This window comes from Mesoplodon bidens (assembly GCF_964165515.1).
Source record: "Mesoplodon bidens genome assembly, chromosome: 6".
Classification (NCBI taxonomy): domain Eukaryota; kingdom Metazoa; phylum Chordata; class Mammalia; order Artiodactyla; family Ziphiidae; genus Mesoplodon; species Mesoplodon bidens.
In genome coordinates, this window is record NC_138162.1 from 64,080,005 (window position 1) to 64,098,873 (window position 18,869).

The 18,869-nt window shown below is 38.9% G+C and overlaps 1 protein-coding gene across 1 annotated transcript in view; it reads left to right on the plus strand.

Moving 5' to 3' along the window:
* Positions 1-943: 943 nt before the first annotated feature.
* LOC308618414 (FRAS1-related extracellular matrix protein 1-like) overlaps positions 944-18,869 on the plus strand; it is a gene marked incomplete at its 3' end in the record, with an annotated part of 47,425 nt that continues 29,499 nt past the window's right edge. The window contains exons 1-4 of the mRNA XM_081236214.1: positions 944-991; positions 8,528-8,992; positions 14,639-14,840; positions 15,557-15,701. Coding sequence (XP_081092340.1) covers positions 8,528-8,992; positions 14,639-14,840; positions 15,557-15,701 — 812 coding nt within the window. The 5' untranslated portion in view covers positions 944-991. The remainder of the gene's footprint in view (positions 992-8,527; positions 8,993-14,638; positions 14,841-15,556; positions 15,702-18,869) is intronic.

Genomic DNA, 18,869 nt, shown 5'->3' on the forward strand with positions numbered 1-18,869 from the left:
TGTTAATTTTCTTACTTTTGTTTATAGTTTTCTGGGACTTGCTCACTCAGCTAATAAATGTTAATAAGCTACATCTTGTGTGGCTGCATAGAGCTCTAGTGCACCTGTTTTGCTACTGTACAAAATTCAGTTGTATGAATAGACCACAGTTTGTTTATACATTCACCTTTTGAGAAGGCATTTGGGTTGTCTCCGTTGTTCTCAGTTACAAACAGTGCTGCCATGACCATTCTAGCACAGATCTCCTGGGTACAAGTGTATGTGTTTCTCTCCAGCATGCAGTTGGAGTGGAATCACTGGGTCAAGGCATAGGTGAGTATCCAACTCTTTACAAAATAATTCCAGATTGTGTACCAGTTTACACTCCTACCAGACTCATATGCAAGATTCTACATCCTCTTCAACACTTGGTATCATCAGGCTCCTACATCCTTGCCAATCAGAGGGTTACAAGATGGCAACTTATTGTGATCTTGATTTATATTTCTGTGACCATTCATGAGATTGAGCATCTTTTGTGCCTTTATTGGCCATATTGTTACGCCTTCTCTGTGATATCTGCTCATGTCTTTGGCTGAATTCTTTTATTAATCCTTGTTATAGAAATCTTGCTATGTCATATTAGTTTTGACTTCTGCACAGTTTGGCCTTTTGCTTTTTACCTTCACCTTGGACATTTTATTTTTAAAAATTTGGTTCTTGACCACAACCTCTTCTGCCACGCAGGTGATATTGTCATCCGGGCAAAGCCACTTTTGGTGTCTAAAGGTGACAGAGGTTTCCTGATGACCACCACCCTCCTTGCTGTGGATGGAACAGACAAGCCTGAGGAACTTCTCTACGTCATCACCTCCCCACCGCGATATGGCCAGGTCGAATACGTGCACTATCCTGGGGTCCCCATTACAAGCTTCAGCCAAATGGACATAGCAGGACAGATAGTCTGCTATGTACACAAGAGCACGGCAGCTGCCCACAGGGACGCGTTCAGGTGAGCCCCGAGGAAACTTTTCAGAACTCCTTCTTTGGATTAGTGCTTAGAAAGACAAAGGAGGGAAAAAAATGGGTCCTTTTCCAGCTCTGGTGTAAGTATGCTCTTCATCCACTCCCTCGATGGATGAAAGGGAAAGGTGCACAATTAAAATGACAGCAGCCAGCCAAGAAATTAGGGCTCGTTGTTTAAAAATAAACACCTAAGCAGATCTCAATGCAAGCTGTTCCATGAAGAGACATGTGAAGACCTGAGGATCCCCGCTAATGAGAGCTGTGGAAAAGTAATTTACCTCTTTTTGAGTATGTTTTTCTATCTGAGGAAAAGGAATTTGCTAGTAAACATTTGGCATAAGCAGACAGTGCCTTTTGACACAATGTGTTCTGGTAACTACATCATAAATCATGTTGCCATAAAGTGGATCGTATTTCCCCATAGAAACCGTGTTATAATTGGGGGCTGTGCACCTGTTCAAGGATTCTGTATCAAATAAATCACTGGAAGGAATAACAATCTGTTGAAAAGGCAAAGATACAACATTAATGAAAGTCTACATTCATTTAAAATACTGAAATCTGTTTCCAGTCACAGAAAGCAAGAAAAACTGCAGAGGATCTATCATTTAGCAGTTTTCAAAGCTGGCTGAACTTGAGTTTCCCCAGGGACCTCAGGACTGGGATGAGAACCCGGAAATCTGGGACTAGCCTTTGGGGGACCATGGTACACATCTAACCCTGAATTTTACCAATTAAGAAGGAGGCCCTGAGAGCATTGATTCATTTTCCATACACATAGGACTTCTGGCCTCCAGTATAATTTTTACCATGTCAGAAAACAACCTTCAAAAGAATGCTATAAAATAACATAAATGTCGCAGACTCCTGTGTTATTTGATGGGCTCCCATAAACTATCAATTACACTGATATACCCGTGTCCAAATACCACTCTCCTCTATCATATATCTTACCTATCTAAATTCAATATGTCTGCTATGATAGACAGTATTTAAATGTCAGTAAAGATGATTTTGCTTGCCTTTTTGGCATTTGGAATGATGATTTGAAAAGATGATTTGGATAGTTCAACTGTTAAACAAAAAAATCCAGGGGAGTTTGAACTAATATCTTCTTTTTTCCCTTGACAAATGTTCTTAACAAGCAGATAATCATTTGGTTGGTCACTCTCTCAATAACCGATTCAGTGCTTGAGTGTTGCTCAGTATTAACTGAAACATCAGAAGTGGGGAATACTTTTCCCACTGGTTCTTTGGCTTGGGAAGGCATAGGCCTGGGGTCAGTTCCTGCCTTCATTACATCACATCTCTGGTTTTCCTCAAGTCACACATTCTCCTGTGCGCTCATTAACTCTTCCATGAAAAAGAATGATACTCATAATAGCTGCCTCAGAGAGTTGCTGAGAGGTTTAAATGGGCTTGCGTACATAAAGTACTGAAAACAATACATGGCACACAGGAAGAACAAGATAAATATTGGTTTCTATTTTTACTGTTACTATTGTTGTTGTCATTCTTGTTGTTATCATTGTTTACTATATTCTTTCCTCGGCCCCATTTTTTTCTCTCCAATCTTTACAACACTAAGATTAATCTTGGAGGAAAGAAGGTATAAAGAGCAATGATGATTCTTTTTTTCCTGTTTGTTAATGGAGGGTGGATGCTTCTTGGCTTAACCTAGGTATATCACATTCAGGGCTTTTCATTTGACACCCGTTGCTGGGACTTCTTGTTCCTGTCCATTCCTGCTTTCCCCCGTCAACGCCTATGGGAGAGTCTGTTGAAGACATTAATGACCGTATTGGAGAAACCAGAGATCCTACTGGTGAAGCCAAAGAATGAACATGTAAAGATGTTGAGAAATAACAATTAGGCCTTAATCAGATGTTAGTGATGAGCTGAAAATGAAAAACAAAATCCCTGATGTGAGGATTGGTGATACCATAACAGCTTCCTAATTCACATGCATAGAGAATCATACTAGATGGTGTTTTAGAAATCATTCATCCCAGGAATGTCTAACTTTCTAGATTCTGAAGAGACTTACCTGAGAGGTTTAAAAAATTCAAATTCTTGGGCCTTACCACAGAGAGGCGACTTTGGTAAGTCCAGTTTCGGGCCCAGGAATCTGTATTTTTAAAAGCTCTCCAGGTGATTCTGATGCTGTTGGGACTAGCCATCTCCAGTCTGGTCCAGTCCGTTGTTCCAAGTATGTTCTGAGGAGTTTGAAGATTTACAGGAGGCTTCTGAGGGCCTCCCAGAGACAGGAAATGAAGGGGCTGAGTTGGTGGGACTCTGCAGCTCACATCCCAATTTTCTGAGATAACTTTGTTTGGTTTAGTTTTTTGGTGGTTTGACTTTTAGTTTGTTTTGCACACTGAGCTTCTGGGCAAGGTTTTCTTTTAGCAAAAAATCTGTGGTTCTGTTTCCTAAAATGAGTGATTAGTAGCACCAATGATACAAAGATGCAAAATGATGTGGGCTGGTACAGGAAGGAGACAATAAATAATAGGGATTGAAGAGTGGGAAACTACTCCCTTTTAATTCTCTCAATCCTTCTGTTTCTAGAAGGAAGTCTCAGGCCTGTGCTCATATGTCCTTAACACCTCTTCAGTATTAACTGTTTTCCCTTTTTAGCAAAGAGTGTACAGGCCTCAGGCTCCAAGCCATTGGCCAACAATATCTAGCTAGAATGAAAAACAGTTTGTTTTCCTGTATTTATTTTTATAGTATTTGTAGTGATTAAGTTTTTATGAGTGAAAACTTTGAGCTTTTAGTATTTAAAAGGTTGCTTTTCAAGTACATTTACTTAAGCAGAAAAGTGAGTTGATATAAAACAAAACAGTAGGTAATAAGAGTACAGGTAGTACTAGAAAATGACAACAATTGTGATGATGGTGTTTGAATGACTTAAGATTAGGGAACAGGCCCATAGAGAGACAGTAAACAAACAGCAAGGGTTGAAAAGCATTGATTTAATCCAATCCCTTCATTTATATGTAGGCAAGCTAGTATTGCTTGAACACCTGTAATGCATCAGGCAGTGTTCTAGACCCTTTTTTGTGTGTATATCATTTCCCTTAAGCCTTACACCACCACCTTGAGAGAGATGTCTTGCTCCCATTTTATGGATGAGAAAACTGAGTTTCCAAGAGACAAAGAAAGTCACCTAAATTGACATAACTAAGTATCAGAGCTGAACTTGGGCAGAGATCTCATTTTGGAGAGGTCTTTCCATTATACCTGGTTGTACCAAAAATTTGTGGACAATTTGTGCTTGTGGGAAGGAACCTTCTCAATGTGTCATTCTGATGTTTGGCCAGCAGTTTTACATATTTATAATGGAAGAGCCTAGCATCTGCTGAAGACCCTCCTTTTAATCTTGTCATTTCACTAACCCAATCATCGACTGCTGTGTTGTTTGTCAAGTGGCGCTCAACCAAAGCTGAAAGCCTGTTTTAATGAAAGTGTGATTATGGTGCTTTTTAAAAATTAAATATATGCAACCAATCTAATCACCTAAATTTATGTTGCTTGCTGTTAAATCTGGCAAGGAATTTGGCTGGGTAGAAGAGATAAATTCTGCGGCAGAGAATTTTCCCCCTTCTCTTTTTAATGTAAGCTATGGCAGCATTAATTAAACGGGGGAGTTTCATGGTCAGATTTTACCTTCTGCAAAACTATTTTGTGAATCATAAATTTCTCCTGTATTGTTTGGTGCTGCTGGCCTGGAAGAAAGATTTGGCATCGCATTCTGGGACAGATGACACCAAGTGATTAGCAAGCTGACTTCAGCTGCTGGCAGCCGGGGACTAAAAGAACATGCTAATGTCCTCCATTTTGACATGCCGGCTGGACTTTTTTTTTTTTTTTTTTTTTTTTTTTCTGAAGAACTGGCTCTATTTATGATTCCATTTTTATCTTTTAAATGCCATGACAGATGGCAGATTCTTCAGCCAACTCTATTGCCAGGAAATGCAGAAAGCTTGAAAGCACCATGGTAATGGTGAAATCAGACCAGGCAGGCACCCCAGACAAATCTAAGAGTCATTCCCCAAATTTCATGAGACAGTGGTCATCTTGGCTATGTCTTTTCTCAAGGGAGGGGGGGTAATAAAGGAAATGGAACCCACAGAAGGAGCTGCTACCTCGATACCACCAGCTTCTTAAGCTTGGAGTGGATGCCATAACAGTAATGGCACTATTGTTTTAGAACTTGAAAATATGTTTGGAAGGTTTCTTTTGAGGGGGGTGGTAGTGCAGCATTTGTAAGATCATCTGGTCAACCTTTGCAGACACGAAGCACTGACCTTGTCTCACTGGTTCTGCTAGGCTTTTTTTTTTTTTTTACTGGGAAGCCAACCATGACCATCCTCCCTGTCTCTCTCTCTCTCTGATAATGTTCTCTGCCTGTGAGTAGTTTGCATTGTTACTTCTGAAGGTGGAATGATGATCCAGTCATGTTGAGACGTTGTGTCCTTTTCACCGCTGGCTTCTTAGCTTTCAGTCAGTGCAGACAGCTGCCTTGGGGTCCCAGCTGGGAACGCTGGCCTCAGTAAACATATTTCTTACCCTTACATGGTCCCTCTCCCGCTCGCCCTCATTCCCATCTGTCTGATGGCAGGCTGCCGATTTCCGACATGGTCAAATGCCCGTCAGAGGCAGGGAGGAGTCTGCGGTGGACCGCCTGGATCAAGAGAAAACTTCAGTGCCCCCCACACGGGTCACACACACACGGATAAATGCGGCCGCCTCGAGACTGAGCTTGGAGGACCTTGTTGGGCGTTTTTGGAATTCAGTCTCCAGAGAAGAAAGTTAGAATCTGATACTCAAAATGATTGCCTCTGATGAGCCCCTGGCAGTCACTGGGCCTCCCACTTCACCTCCTTGCCCCTGATGGCTGCCTCTCCCCTTCCTTCTTCCTTCTCCACCAGTATTTGACCTGCTTTTAATGGGGCACAAAGACTTTAATTCCACAATTAATGCTAATACTAGAAATACATGTCCTCTGGCTTAAATTTTTGCTCAACTCTAAATGGCTAATTTAAAACTCTCCACAAGAGCGTGTGTTGATATAGGGATCTGGTAGGGAATAGACAGCCACTTCATTGTGAAAGAGGGCAAAGTTGGAAGCATGATTTCACCATTACCATGGTGTTTTCAAGCTTTCTGAATTTCCTGGCAATAGAGTTTCTGGAGGGGTGTTTCTGGAGGGGTTAAGTGAAAAAAGGAGAAATTGGAGGCCCTGAGGGAATGCCTAATCTCCTTATTTTACCTCTGGTCAGATGATAGGCTCCAGGGAGGAAACATGAAAAAGTTAACAGGAAAACAGTGGAATAAAGGCATAATTCCACGAAAAGCTTCCTCTGAGAAACACACCATGATTTTTGTACCTAAAAAATGTATATCGCTTGATCTTTGAAACTGTCAAGGTGACTAGTAAGTAAAAAGTTGAAGTACACACACAAATATTTTTCTAGGTGTGCTTTTTATCCTTTTTAAAAAATAATGAATTTTGCAAACACTTCATGATCCAGCAATGAAATTGCCCTCTTTGCTTAGAATATATTTATCCAAATGTATTGTTTTGTTTTAAGGAAACTATGTGATTTTGCTCAATCTACAATTCTAAAGTTAATTCAGTATTCTTTTCCAAACTGTAAAAATAATGCTGTGGACAAAACCAGGTTATATTCTTTACAAGACAAGGTGTGTGAAATGTCAAAAATGTGCTTTATCTGTAGTATTTCACTTAGCAGTTTTAACTTTTTAGACAAGGATTCTATGCATCACATCCTATTTTCCTTGTAGGCAGTCTTATCAACTAGATAATTAGAAAGCTCAAAATTTTTAGCCTAGCCTTCAAAGCAAAATCTGTATCAGCCAAACTCATCTTTTACTTTTTGTCCAGCTGCTCTTTTCCCTGAGTCCTTCGCCTCAGGCAGGCTGGCTGATTCATGACGCCTACACAACCTGGTTTCACGTTCCCTCATGTTCAAAAGCAAAGCATCAACCCTCCAACCCTGAAGGATAAGACACATTTTGTAAAGAATGAAAAACTTGGTAGTCACATTTGTCAGATTAGTAAAGTAAATATAAACCCCATATCTTCTCTAGTTTTGGAAAAGAACCTCCAAAGTAAATTATTATATAATTTAATGTTATATGCCACTGCAACAGTTTTAGACATGTTTACATCCATAGAATATAAGAGTATCTCTCTCCCCCATGAATATTTCAAGCACCTGGTACATGGAGAAAAACGACTAAACACAACTCTGTGATTATTTCAAAGTACACTTCTTTGGCCTACGGTGAATGTGTCAGTTCCATTTGAGTAGTGATTTCCTAACTTGTTGGAGTTTTAATAGTGCATTCTGTGGGCTTAATTTCACGATGGTCTCAATTGTCCTTCAAATAGAAATTACATGGTGAAATGTTCTAAAGATCATTTCAATTAGTTTAATTTTGAGATTGGCAGTGCTGGGTGGAATGTGATTTAGTGATCAATATAATCAGAAGCACATCATGGTATCACAGAACCTGCGATTGTAAGAAAGATTTTGCTCACCTTGGATTTGTATCATTTCAGTTTTCTCGTTGTAGGTCTGCAGTGGTACTCAGGCACCACAACTCTTTCTTAGTGGACTGCTAAACCAGCACTTATTAAAAACTCTGCAAGAGCAAAAGGTGTGAGGTCAGAAAACCTGGGTTCTGGTCCCAGCTCTGTCTCCTACCTGCCTTATGATCTCCTGCCACGTTTCTGAACCCTTGTGCTCTAATTTTCTTTCCTTTAAAGCAGCGGAATCATCATTGTCTAATGGCTCTCCCCCATATCTTGTCAGGGGCAAATGTGGAAGCTCAAAGAAAAGTATATGAATTGAGTGAATTAGCCAAATTTAGCCCACTCAGCATTTTATTGGATGAGCTTCCAATGATCCGTCGTAAGAGTTTAGCTTATTATAGCACAGGGAGATCAGCGTGGTGCTTTGTGACCACCTAGAGGGGTGGGATAGGGAGGGTGGGAGGGAGACGCAAGAGGGAGGAGTTATGGGGTATATGTATATGTATAGCTGATTCACTTTGTTATAAAGCAGAAACTAATATACTATTGTAAAGCAATTATACTCTAATAAAGATGTTTTTTAAAAGTTTAGCTTATTAAATTCTCACCAAAAAATACAGTTGCAAAAGTCTAAATATATAAAATGAGTGTACTCTTCAAACTAGTGCAGTGGATCTGAAAGGATGTGAAATTCCTATTTGGGGCAAGGAATTACACTAAGTACTGACAAGCCTGAGAAATATCATTGGCACACTCTGCCCCATCATGTGAGTTACCATCAATGTTGATGAAAAAATAGTTTGGGAGTTAGAATGGTCCATTTGTGCATTACCTAGGGATTGGTTTAATGGATAGAATAGTGTCCTCCTGAAAGATCTGCCCTTGAGTTTTCATTTGCGTCCCAACACGACATATCCTTTAGTAAAGGTGTGTATTGTTATCATTTCATTCCAGTAGATGGTGACACAAGAATCCATGTTGAAGGCTGCCTTGCCTCTCTTTGCCAGATTCATCGTGAGCAATGGACTGCAGACCAAGCCTGGGGTGTTTGAGATCACACTGGAGACTGTGGACACAGCATTACCCGTGGTGACCAGGAACAAGGGGCTGAGATTGGCTGAAGGGGCCACGGGCCTCCTCTCCCCTGACCTCCTTCAGCTGACCGACCCTGACACTCCAGCGGAGAACCTCACCTTCCTTTTGGCCCAGCTTCCACGACACGGCCAGCTCTACCTGCGGGGGACAGTGCCGCTTCCACACAGTTTCACTCAGCTGGACGTGGACAGCGGGCATGTGACCTACAGGCACTTGGGAGGACACTCTCCTACCGACCGCTTTACTTTTGTGGCCACGGATGGGACAAACCAAGGCTTTCTTGTGGATGGAAGAAGGTGGCAAGGACCTGTTTCGTTCACCATCCAGGCAAGTATGACAGATACATGGTCCTTGGCCAGAGATGTGGAGAGAATGACTTCCAGGAGAACTGTTGTCTTATTTCCTTCCTTCATTCATTCAAATGTGTAGCGTGTGTCTACAGTGTGCCAGGCACTAAGGAAGGCACCAGTCATGTTAATATGAACAAAATAGTTGTGCTCCCTGTATACGGGCTAATGACTGGCCTTTGGAGTCAGTGGTGGTACAGAAAGGACCACAGAACATGGGCTTTGGAGTCAGACACACCTAGGTTGGAATTTCTGTTTTAAACATTTTAATAGCTGTGTGACCTCAAAAGAGTTCTTTGACTCTTTTGATTCTACTTTGCCTTCTTTGAGAAACAGTCCTTATGCATTATGGTGAGAATTAAATAAGATTAGGTATCCAATATTAGCATATTGCCTGAAATACATCAGATATTCTATCTCTTGTGATTACTGTTACAACATCTAACTACACTGTTATGTTGATGCCTTTTGGTCTGTGTTATCTACTGGCATTTTAATGGTTTTCAAGTAAACACATGGAAATTTACGAAGCAACATCAGTATTACACATGATTTATGGTGGGGATAATAACGGTAGCAGCTACAATTTTTGGAGTGTTAACTGTAGGTCGGACCCTCTTTCCATAAATCTTATTTAATTTTCATAAAAATCCAATGAACTAAGTTTTATTACCTCCATTTTATGGATGGTCAGGAGTTCAAAAGTTAAATAATTTGGTCAAACACACATAAAGTTCTCAAGTCTTTTTGATCCCCATTGCTGTGTCCTTTCTATGGCACTATGCTGCCACAGTTGTGTTGACTGTTACGATGGTTCTTGGAGGGCATAATGTGTGTTTCTTTTTTAGTCAAAACACATCAAGTCTGTTCTGGCTCTCAAAGCCTTGAATCCAGTCTCCTTGGATATAGTTCACCCTGTTCTACACACTTCCACCAACATCAAAAAAAGATGTAAATCTGTCTCTTAATTCAGGATACGTTCTGATTATGTAAAATAATAATAGTTTTCCCTTGCTCTTTCATCTCTGTCTTAGAGTTCTCCAGAGAAACAGAACCAAGAGGATGTATATAATTTATATACATATAGATTATGGGGTGGGGGGAGAAAAAGAGAAAGGGAAAGACTGATTCAATTGATTTATGTTCAGGAATTGGCTCATGCAATTGTGGGGTCTGACACATCCAAAATCTGCAAGGCAGGCCAGCAGCCTGAAAATTCCAGCAGGAGTTGATGTTACAGTCTTGAGTCCAAAGGCAGTTTGGAGGCAGAATTCCTTCCTCTTCAAGAGACTTCAGTCTTCTTTTAAGGCCTTTAAATGATTGCATGAGGCCCACCCACATTATAGAGGGTAATCTGCTGGACTCAAAGGCAACTGATTGAAATACTAGTCCCATCTAAAAAAATAAATGCCTTCACAGGAGCATCTAGCTGGTGTTTGACCAAACAACTGGACATCAAACCCGGCTAAGGTGACATATCAAATTAACCATCACAGTCTTTATTTAAGGTGGGATCTGAGGAGGAAGGTGGGGAGTTATGATAACATGGAGTGGATACAAGATGAATCTTTGGCATGAGGGAGGTCCAGAAAGTGGAATGAAATTATGATGTACTGGGAGAAAAGAGAAGGTGTTGATAATATTGGTATAGTATGTAAGAAGTACTTTGTACATAGTAAAATTACTGTTTCTTTTTAAATTATGTTTTACTTGTTGTTAGTTTCATCCCACTCTTCAGTCTGTTAATATCTTTTTCTTGACCCCTGACCCCCCACCCAATGTAAGGAATGTCACTGTACTGCCCCACCTGGAATAATGTTCTGGTCTATTTGGTTGCAAATTTGTAGGAGTTATTAATTCTGAGTGCAGGCATAAGAGTTCCGCACTACACTCCAGAACAGAGAGGGAAAAGGGGGTACAGTTGGGAGAGAGTACCAGAACTTAAATCAGGTTTCTCCCAACACCAAAAATATCTTAAAGAACATGGTTATCATAGGAGAGTTATCTCTTGGAAGTTGTAGAGTTTACTGATAGGGAAATATTCAATACATGTTGTAAAGGTTTGTCATTAAAAGTACAAGGGTTTCCTTGCCTTGTGTGTTAAAAAGCAAGCAAGCAAGCAAACAAAAAACCTCACAAGGAAGGCCTCAAACTTTCTCCCATAATTCCCCTGAACTTCCTGGTGTCTCTGAGCCAAGAAGTCAAACAATTTAGGAAATGACTCACCCCTCCAGCAGTGCAGGAGAGTGACCTCCTCAGTCTCTTGCTTTTAAGAGCTTTTTCCGGCAAGACAATAAGACGTCAACCACCACTGAGTGATGAATTGGTCCAAATAGGTCTACTAAGCATGGGTGCACTACTCTTATGGTCCCAACCTGGGTAACTGAGGGCACAGCTACTGGATTTAAACACGAAACTGATACCAGCAGGCACTAATCTGACGTTCATTTTGTAGGAAATCACGTCTATCTGACCAAGATTCTGCAGTCTTTTTTTTTAACTGAAGTATAGTTGATTTACAATGTTGTATTAATTACTGCTGTACAGCAAAGTGATTCAGTTATACATATATTTACATTCCTTCTTTTTTAAAATATTCTTTTCCATTACAGTTTATCATGGAATATTGAATATAGTTCTCTGTGCTATACAGTAGAACCTTGTTGTTTATCCATTCTGTATATAATAGCTTACATCTGCTAATCCCAACCTCCCACTCCATCCTTCCCCCAACCCCTCTCCCTTAGGGAACCACCAGTCTGTGCTCTATGTCCATGAGTCTCGTTCTGTTTCATAGATAGGTTCATTTGTGTCGTATTTTAGATTCCACATATAAGTGATGTCATATGGTATTTGTCTTTCTCTTTCTGACTTACTTCACTTAGTATGATAATCTCTAGTTGCATCCATGTTGCTGCAAATGGCATTATTTCGTCCTTCTTTGTGATTGAGTAGTATTCCATTGTGTGTGTGTGTGTGTCTGTGTGTGTATATGTGTATATATACCACATCTTCTTTATCCATTCATCTGTCAATGGACATTTAGGTTGTTTCCATGTCTTGGCTGTTGTGAATAGTGCTGCTATGAACATAGTGATGCATGTTTCTTTTTGAATATAGTTTTGTCCAGATATCTGACTAAGATGCTGCAGTCTTGGTGTAATGATTCCTGTAATCTTTCTTAAAAGGAGACAATGGGAGTGGGGGTGAGGGAGAAAGGACCAGCATCACTGCTTTCTAAGGTTTAGGCAACTGTGAGATGATTTTTAGTAAATCCAACACAAGTGATCATAAGGATGTAGCCTTTTTAAAAAAAGTCTTATACTCCAATATTTTAAAATGCTTCTGTTATACTGATCCAAAAGACCTGCTTTTGAAGAAACTAGAAATTTAATAAGACTGGAATAGATTTTAACACAAAGTAGGACTGAAGACACAACAGGGGACCATGTAACCGGAGTGTAGATATTAACAATTTTTTAAAAACAAATGAACACAACAGACATTTATTCATTTTGTAATACTTTTATTTTTAAGGAAAATATAACATTAAAAAAAATCCCTATACTCAAGTATTTACCAACTTTGAGGATTACTTACATGGCTTGAAGTATTTGTATTTTTCCTCTCTTGACATTGACCATCCTTCCTACTAGTCACCTTGGAGCTTCTCCCCCAATGGCCATGATAAGTGTTTGACCCTCCACTTCCCACCCAACCTCACAGCTCTGAGGGTGCCATCCACACTTTTTTAGGAGAAGAGAATGACTAACTTTTGAAAATGTTTGTTGCTGTTTCAGCTTATAAAATAATTGTTGTAAAGAATTCATAAACTACAGAAAAGAACAAAAAAATAACCCTTCATCATCCTATTGCTGTCAGTGGCTTCCTTGCATTCTTTCATTGCAATAAAAAAGGGATGATATTATATGTACTATTATGCATATTGCCTGTTTCCACTCATAAAAATTTCCTCATGTCATTAAATCTTCCTTGAAACCACAATTTTTAAAGGCTGCATGGCACTCAATCTCAGGCAGAGATGGTTTATAAATCCCCTGTTGGACTTTTATGTTTTATGGAATTTTTTGTTAATTGCTATTACAAATTATATTTTAATCAACATCCATATATATATATATATTTGTGTACATATGTATTTCTGTAGGATACATTCAAAAACTGAAAATTTTGGATCACAGTATGTGCACATTTTTAATATACATATACATCTAATTTATCTCCAGAAAATTTTCACTAATTTGCATTTCTACCAGCAAAATATAAAAATGTCTGTTTTTCCAAACATTTACCAACATGAGGTATGATTAAGTTCTTTAATCAAAAAGCAGCTTGCCAACTTAAAAGGAAAAAAAATATTTGGTTGTTACAAAATTCCATACAGAAATACTCAAAGGAGAAGCGGTAATTTTCCCTCATCCCAAGATAAATGAACAGGTTTGTGCAAATGCTCCCAGAATTTTGTCTATGTCTGTATGAACATATATACGTATTTGTTTTGATCAAAAATGGTAGTGTAGTTGTCTCCTATTCCGCAACTTGCTGGGTTTTGTTTTTTACCAGTTAACGTTGAATTGTGGGAATTTTTCGTTACTAGTTTATCCTGCCTCCTCTTCTTACTAATAGCTGAATAGCAGTTTATCACATGATCATACACAAAAATATATATAGTCTTATCATTGACACTCTTTGGTAGAATTACAACAGGATCATTGGGGTAAATAAAGTTAAAATTTGAATGATTAGGAGTGAAGGGTAGTACAAGTGTCCTTGTACCTCTTTTGTGGTATCAGTGATGGATTGTGCTAATTCATCCTAAAATGTTCCCTCCCTAACCTATAAGAGTCATTTTGAAGAGGGACTGAGCTCCATACGATACCTGAATGAGGCCCTTTGTAGTGTTTGAAACTATATATCTCTTTCCCTCATGAGTAGTTGCCCATCACAATCTTCACAGATTGAGTCTACCTGTTTAGTTACCCGGTTCTCACTGTCAGTAAAACAAATATGCAAGTGCCTATAGATAAGCACCTTTCACTTTTTTTTACTGAGGTATTTTTATTTCTACTCAACGTTTTTGCTATCTTAACAAAGACACGACAAAAAAAAAATGTTCAATGCATTTGTAAAACCTTACATGTTTTTTTCTGTTAAGTCACCAAACACTGGGAAAAAGGGGAAATCCTTCTGTAGAACTAATATTAAGTTTGCAGTACAATTCTTGGGTCAGTTTTAATGTATTCATTCAACAAGTATTTCTTGAGCTTGTTATAGCTGGGCACTGTGCCAGGTGCAGGGAATAGTTGGGGAGAAAAAGACATGTATCTGCCCTCAGGGAGTTTAGGTCCTAATGGGGTAGTCAGACTGTGGACAAATAAATAAAGCTGGGTCAAAGTTTACAGTAGAAAGTTGGCCTCTCTTCCTGGCACTATGATGTTTGCTGAGAATATTGTGAATGAGATAGTTTTCAGCAGAAATTAACCAATAAGGAGGATAAGGAATCTGAAATTCAGAAGCATTTGTCATTGTTGAACCATTAAAGCCCTGTGTGGCTTGGGGATGAGAAGCCTTTGTATAACACTGTGTGTAATTATTGATCATGTAGGTGGACCAGGTGGACAAAGCAGCCCCCCACATCACACATTTGCATTCCCCTTCTCAAGTGGGGCTCCTGAAAAATGGTTGTTATGGGATTTACATCACTTCCCGTGTGTTGAAGGCATCGGACCCTGACACTGATGACAATCAGATCATCTTTAAGATTTTACGAGGCCCCCAACATGGACATCTGGAGAATACAACAACAGGTACTGCCTTCCTTCCTCCTTGTAATTGCTCATTTTAAAATACCCAGTGGCTGGCAATGCTAGACAGTAATTTAATTAAGTGCAGGCCCATTTGGTAAACACTCCCCAGGGCTTCCTGATAGATGCAGTTTATAAATCAATATCGGTGCTAAAGAGGGTTTGAAGCTGAGTTTTCCTAAATTCATCTTGAGTGGGAGAACTAAATACTGATACATAGTTGTTTATTGTTTACAATTTTTTTTCAATAACCAGATCATAATATATTGACAGGAACACACATTGTCAGGACCAAATTCATATTTGTGACTCATTTTTTTCTATCATGAATTCCAAGGTGATTTAAGTTCATTAAAAACAACTTTTTTGGTGAAAGTTTTCTCTGGATTGTATCTTATTTCTGCTTTATGAAGACAATGATTACAATATGTCACTAAACAGGATGGCACAGAATTTTAGATTTTATTACTATATCTTCCTACTCCCTCTCTATTTTCATATTTAAGGTACAATATTTCTGAGACAAAGTAATTTGGAAGCCTAATTTAAGTTCATTGAATTTGAATTTTAAGATAGTTACATTTTATTAATTTCTTTAAAAAATATACTTTGGCTATTTTTAAAGAGGAGTTTGAAACAATATAGCCATAAAATTGTATCAGCTCTTACCTAATATTTTGTTTGATTACCAGTGAAACTCATTTACTTCTTTTTTGTAGGTGAATTTATCCATGAGAAATTTAGCCAAAAGGACTTAAACAGTAAGACCATTCTTTACATCATAAACCCATCTTTGGAAGTAAATTCAGATACCGTGGAATTTCAAGTCATGGACCCCACAGGGAACTCTGCCACTCCTCAAATGTAAATTCTTTTGCTTATTCAATAGTCCTGCATATAATGTCCAGAATGTATCTGATTAGGAAATCAAAATTTATTTTTTAATCAGAATCTAAGAGGACAAATTGATAGATTAGTTCACAAGCTCATAGAATTGATTTTGGAGAGGGAAACTTCTATTACTGCTTGATAACGGGAAAGCCAGTAGCTTCACAGAATATGGAAACGTTAAAAAGTTAAGTTCATTAACTGGGTCATTCATTTTATGCATGCATTTACAAATGCATATCCTTTCACACCCACAGAGGTTTCTGTCTTGACAATTCACTGGCATCCAGGACTAAGCTTGTAGGCTCATGTACAAACCATGCAGCAAGAGGTCACTCTAGGACCGTGTTAGTAACCACAGTCTCCTAAATCTAAATCTCTAAAATATCTAGAACTGGGAAGAATGAGGAAGTCGGGAAATGCTAGCAAAACATCTTCTCTTCCCCCAAACCCAAGCAATAGGTAGTGACTGCTTTTGTAAGTCAGTAAACCTACCATAGGTAAGGTGAAGACAGTACAAAGAGGAAAACAGACTTGGGGAGATATTAAGTGATACTTAGAATTTGTATAAAGTGTATGACTTTCAGAATAACCAGAGTAACAAACCCTCAAAATTAACAATATTAACAGACCATAGTAATTTCACTCACCAGGTCCCTTTTCTAAACTTTTTTGGAAGGTATACCTTGAATAACTTACCAGCTGTCAGATGATCACAGAAAGGTTAATCATAGCCCAGTTCTCCACCTGCAGTGTTTTTTCTTTCTTTTTAAGTTTGATACCCTTCCCAGTCACCTCAAAGGAAAGTTGTTCATTTATCCTAGTTTTAGTATTTAACTTATCCTAGTCAAACTACGTACCATAAGTGAGGACAGCTCCTTTACGGGGCTTTTATGACAGAATATGGACAAAGGAAGAAAAGAAAAATTGAGAAATTCACCTCTGCTCCCTTCATCCTTGCTTTTTCTTTCTAATCCTGAATTGTAGTCCCAATATCTGCCAGCAGAGGTCTCTGTAGTCATTGTTAGAAAAACACGTCTTTAACAAAACATGTTCCCAGGGTCCCACCTCTATTGCCTGCAGTACCTGGTCCACATTTTTACCGAGTGGCTACTATAGGCCAGGTGCGCAGTACAAGAAGCTGGGAAATAGGTATAAGCAAGGAAGTCCTGTCCCCTGACATTAAAATACAATCACGGCGCTATAAAAGTAAAACAGCTGCCCACCTACCATTAAAATGTTCTTGCCTTGGGATTACAATCTTTATAGAAAATATATTACCTACTTGCAATTCAGACAAACATCTTCCAATTTTCAAGGAAATGTTTTTTTAAAATCCTGCTCCAAAAATATTAATAAATTGATTTCACTTGCTTTTTAATAGTTCAACTAAAAAACCTAAGAATATTGATCAGACTTGCTACTCATCAAATGCGGACTGCTGGTCTTCCACATGAGAACACAGCATAGGTGCCAGAGAATTTTTTTCCCAAAATAGAGCTAGATTGATACTGCTTCACCTACATACCCTTTTCAGTCCTCATTGTTACCAAGGGCATTGGTTTTGAAGATAATTTATGATTTTAAATAATTCTCAAATTTATTGCAGAATCACAGAATTTATAACCTTAATTGAGGCTTTTAAAATAGGCTCTTAACTTGTACTGGATACCTCTTTTCAGGTACTTAACGCTGAAGTTGTTTCTAATTCAGCTTGTAATGATTGGAACCAGTGGAATATAATGTAAAATATGCCCACTGTTGGTTAATCCCAAATAACTTTGATTTGATCTGACATATATTAAGTTGTCTCCTCTAGAGTGGGTGGGGGGAGGTGGAAACTACTCAGCGCTTATCTTTATAAATTTTGAAGGATATAGTTGGCCCTAACCTCATTTTTAAGTAGATGTTTTTTGGAACAAGAAGAACTTTTTTTTCCCAGCAGGAAACAAATGTTATGAATAGTGGTCTGTCTTCCCATGACAGCCAGCAGGAAGCTACTTACACATACATTATAAATCACAGGCATTTACGATATAGGTTTCTGCTCTAGTTCATTGCTCTTCGTTTAATCGTCAAAACCACCTTTAAGTTAGGTACTATCATAATCCAGAATTTACAGGTCTGAGGCAAGGAGATAGGAAGTGACTTTTCCAAGCTCATACACCTAGCTAGTGAAGGAGCTAAGATTTAGGTCCAGAAAGTATGGTTCTTGAGTCCATGGGTTTCCTCACTGCGCTAAAGGACTTTTTGCCCACTTTTAATGAGTGTGCAGAAACGACCTATAGGAAAAGAAGCAACAGACTCAGCTCCTTTCTTTCTCTCCAGTCTTCGGCCACCAAAGCAGCAAGAAAGGGGGAATACTTACTCCTCAAGACCTTAAATGTAAATTACATTTCAATACGAGTGTGTACTCCCTGGCTAAGGCACTGGGGGTTATGGGATAGATAATAGTAAACCACTGGACTGAGAGCCAAAGAACAGGGTTTGAGCTTTGGCTCTCCCACTGACCTGGGTCAAGGCTTACTTATCTTAGTTATCTCATCTGTAAAGTGGGGACAGTACTACAGTTTCTTCAGTGGAACAAATGAGATAAAACATATGTAAGCATCTTCTATATTTAAAGTCATTAACAAAAGTGACCTGTGGTGGTGATTACTATTGTTTTTCATTCACATGGGGGCCACAGTTGACTGAAGAAAGATCCCAGAGACATTTGGTGGCCAGTTCAAGCCCGTCTCTAGTTAGAAATTGACTCTGCCTTGATTCACAAAGTGAATAATCCATATGCTTGTTAATCAATCAGCTAAATGCTGTGGAAGTTTGTGTTCTTTTCTGGCTTAGACGGGATTAATAGATTAATATTCTGCATGTTTAAAGGGGTGGCACCTTCTATAACACAGCTGAAGAGACAGGTGGGTGCAATCTGGAGCAAAATGGAGGCTCTTTAAGGAACAAGAAGGACCCATGTTCAGTGGGAATTGTCCCAGAATCTTGATTGCTAGTAAGTTTTTGCCATGGCAGCATTTCTATAGAATATCATTCCTGAAGGGTCAATAGATATTCCCTTAGAAATAGTGTTTGCAAATCTTAATGTAATCAAGTTATTGCTAGCTAGCTTGCGTGCTGCTTAATGCATCAAAT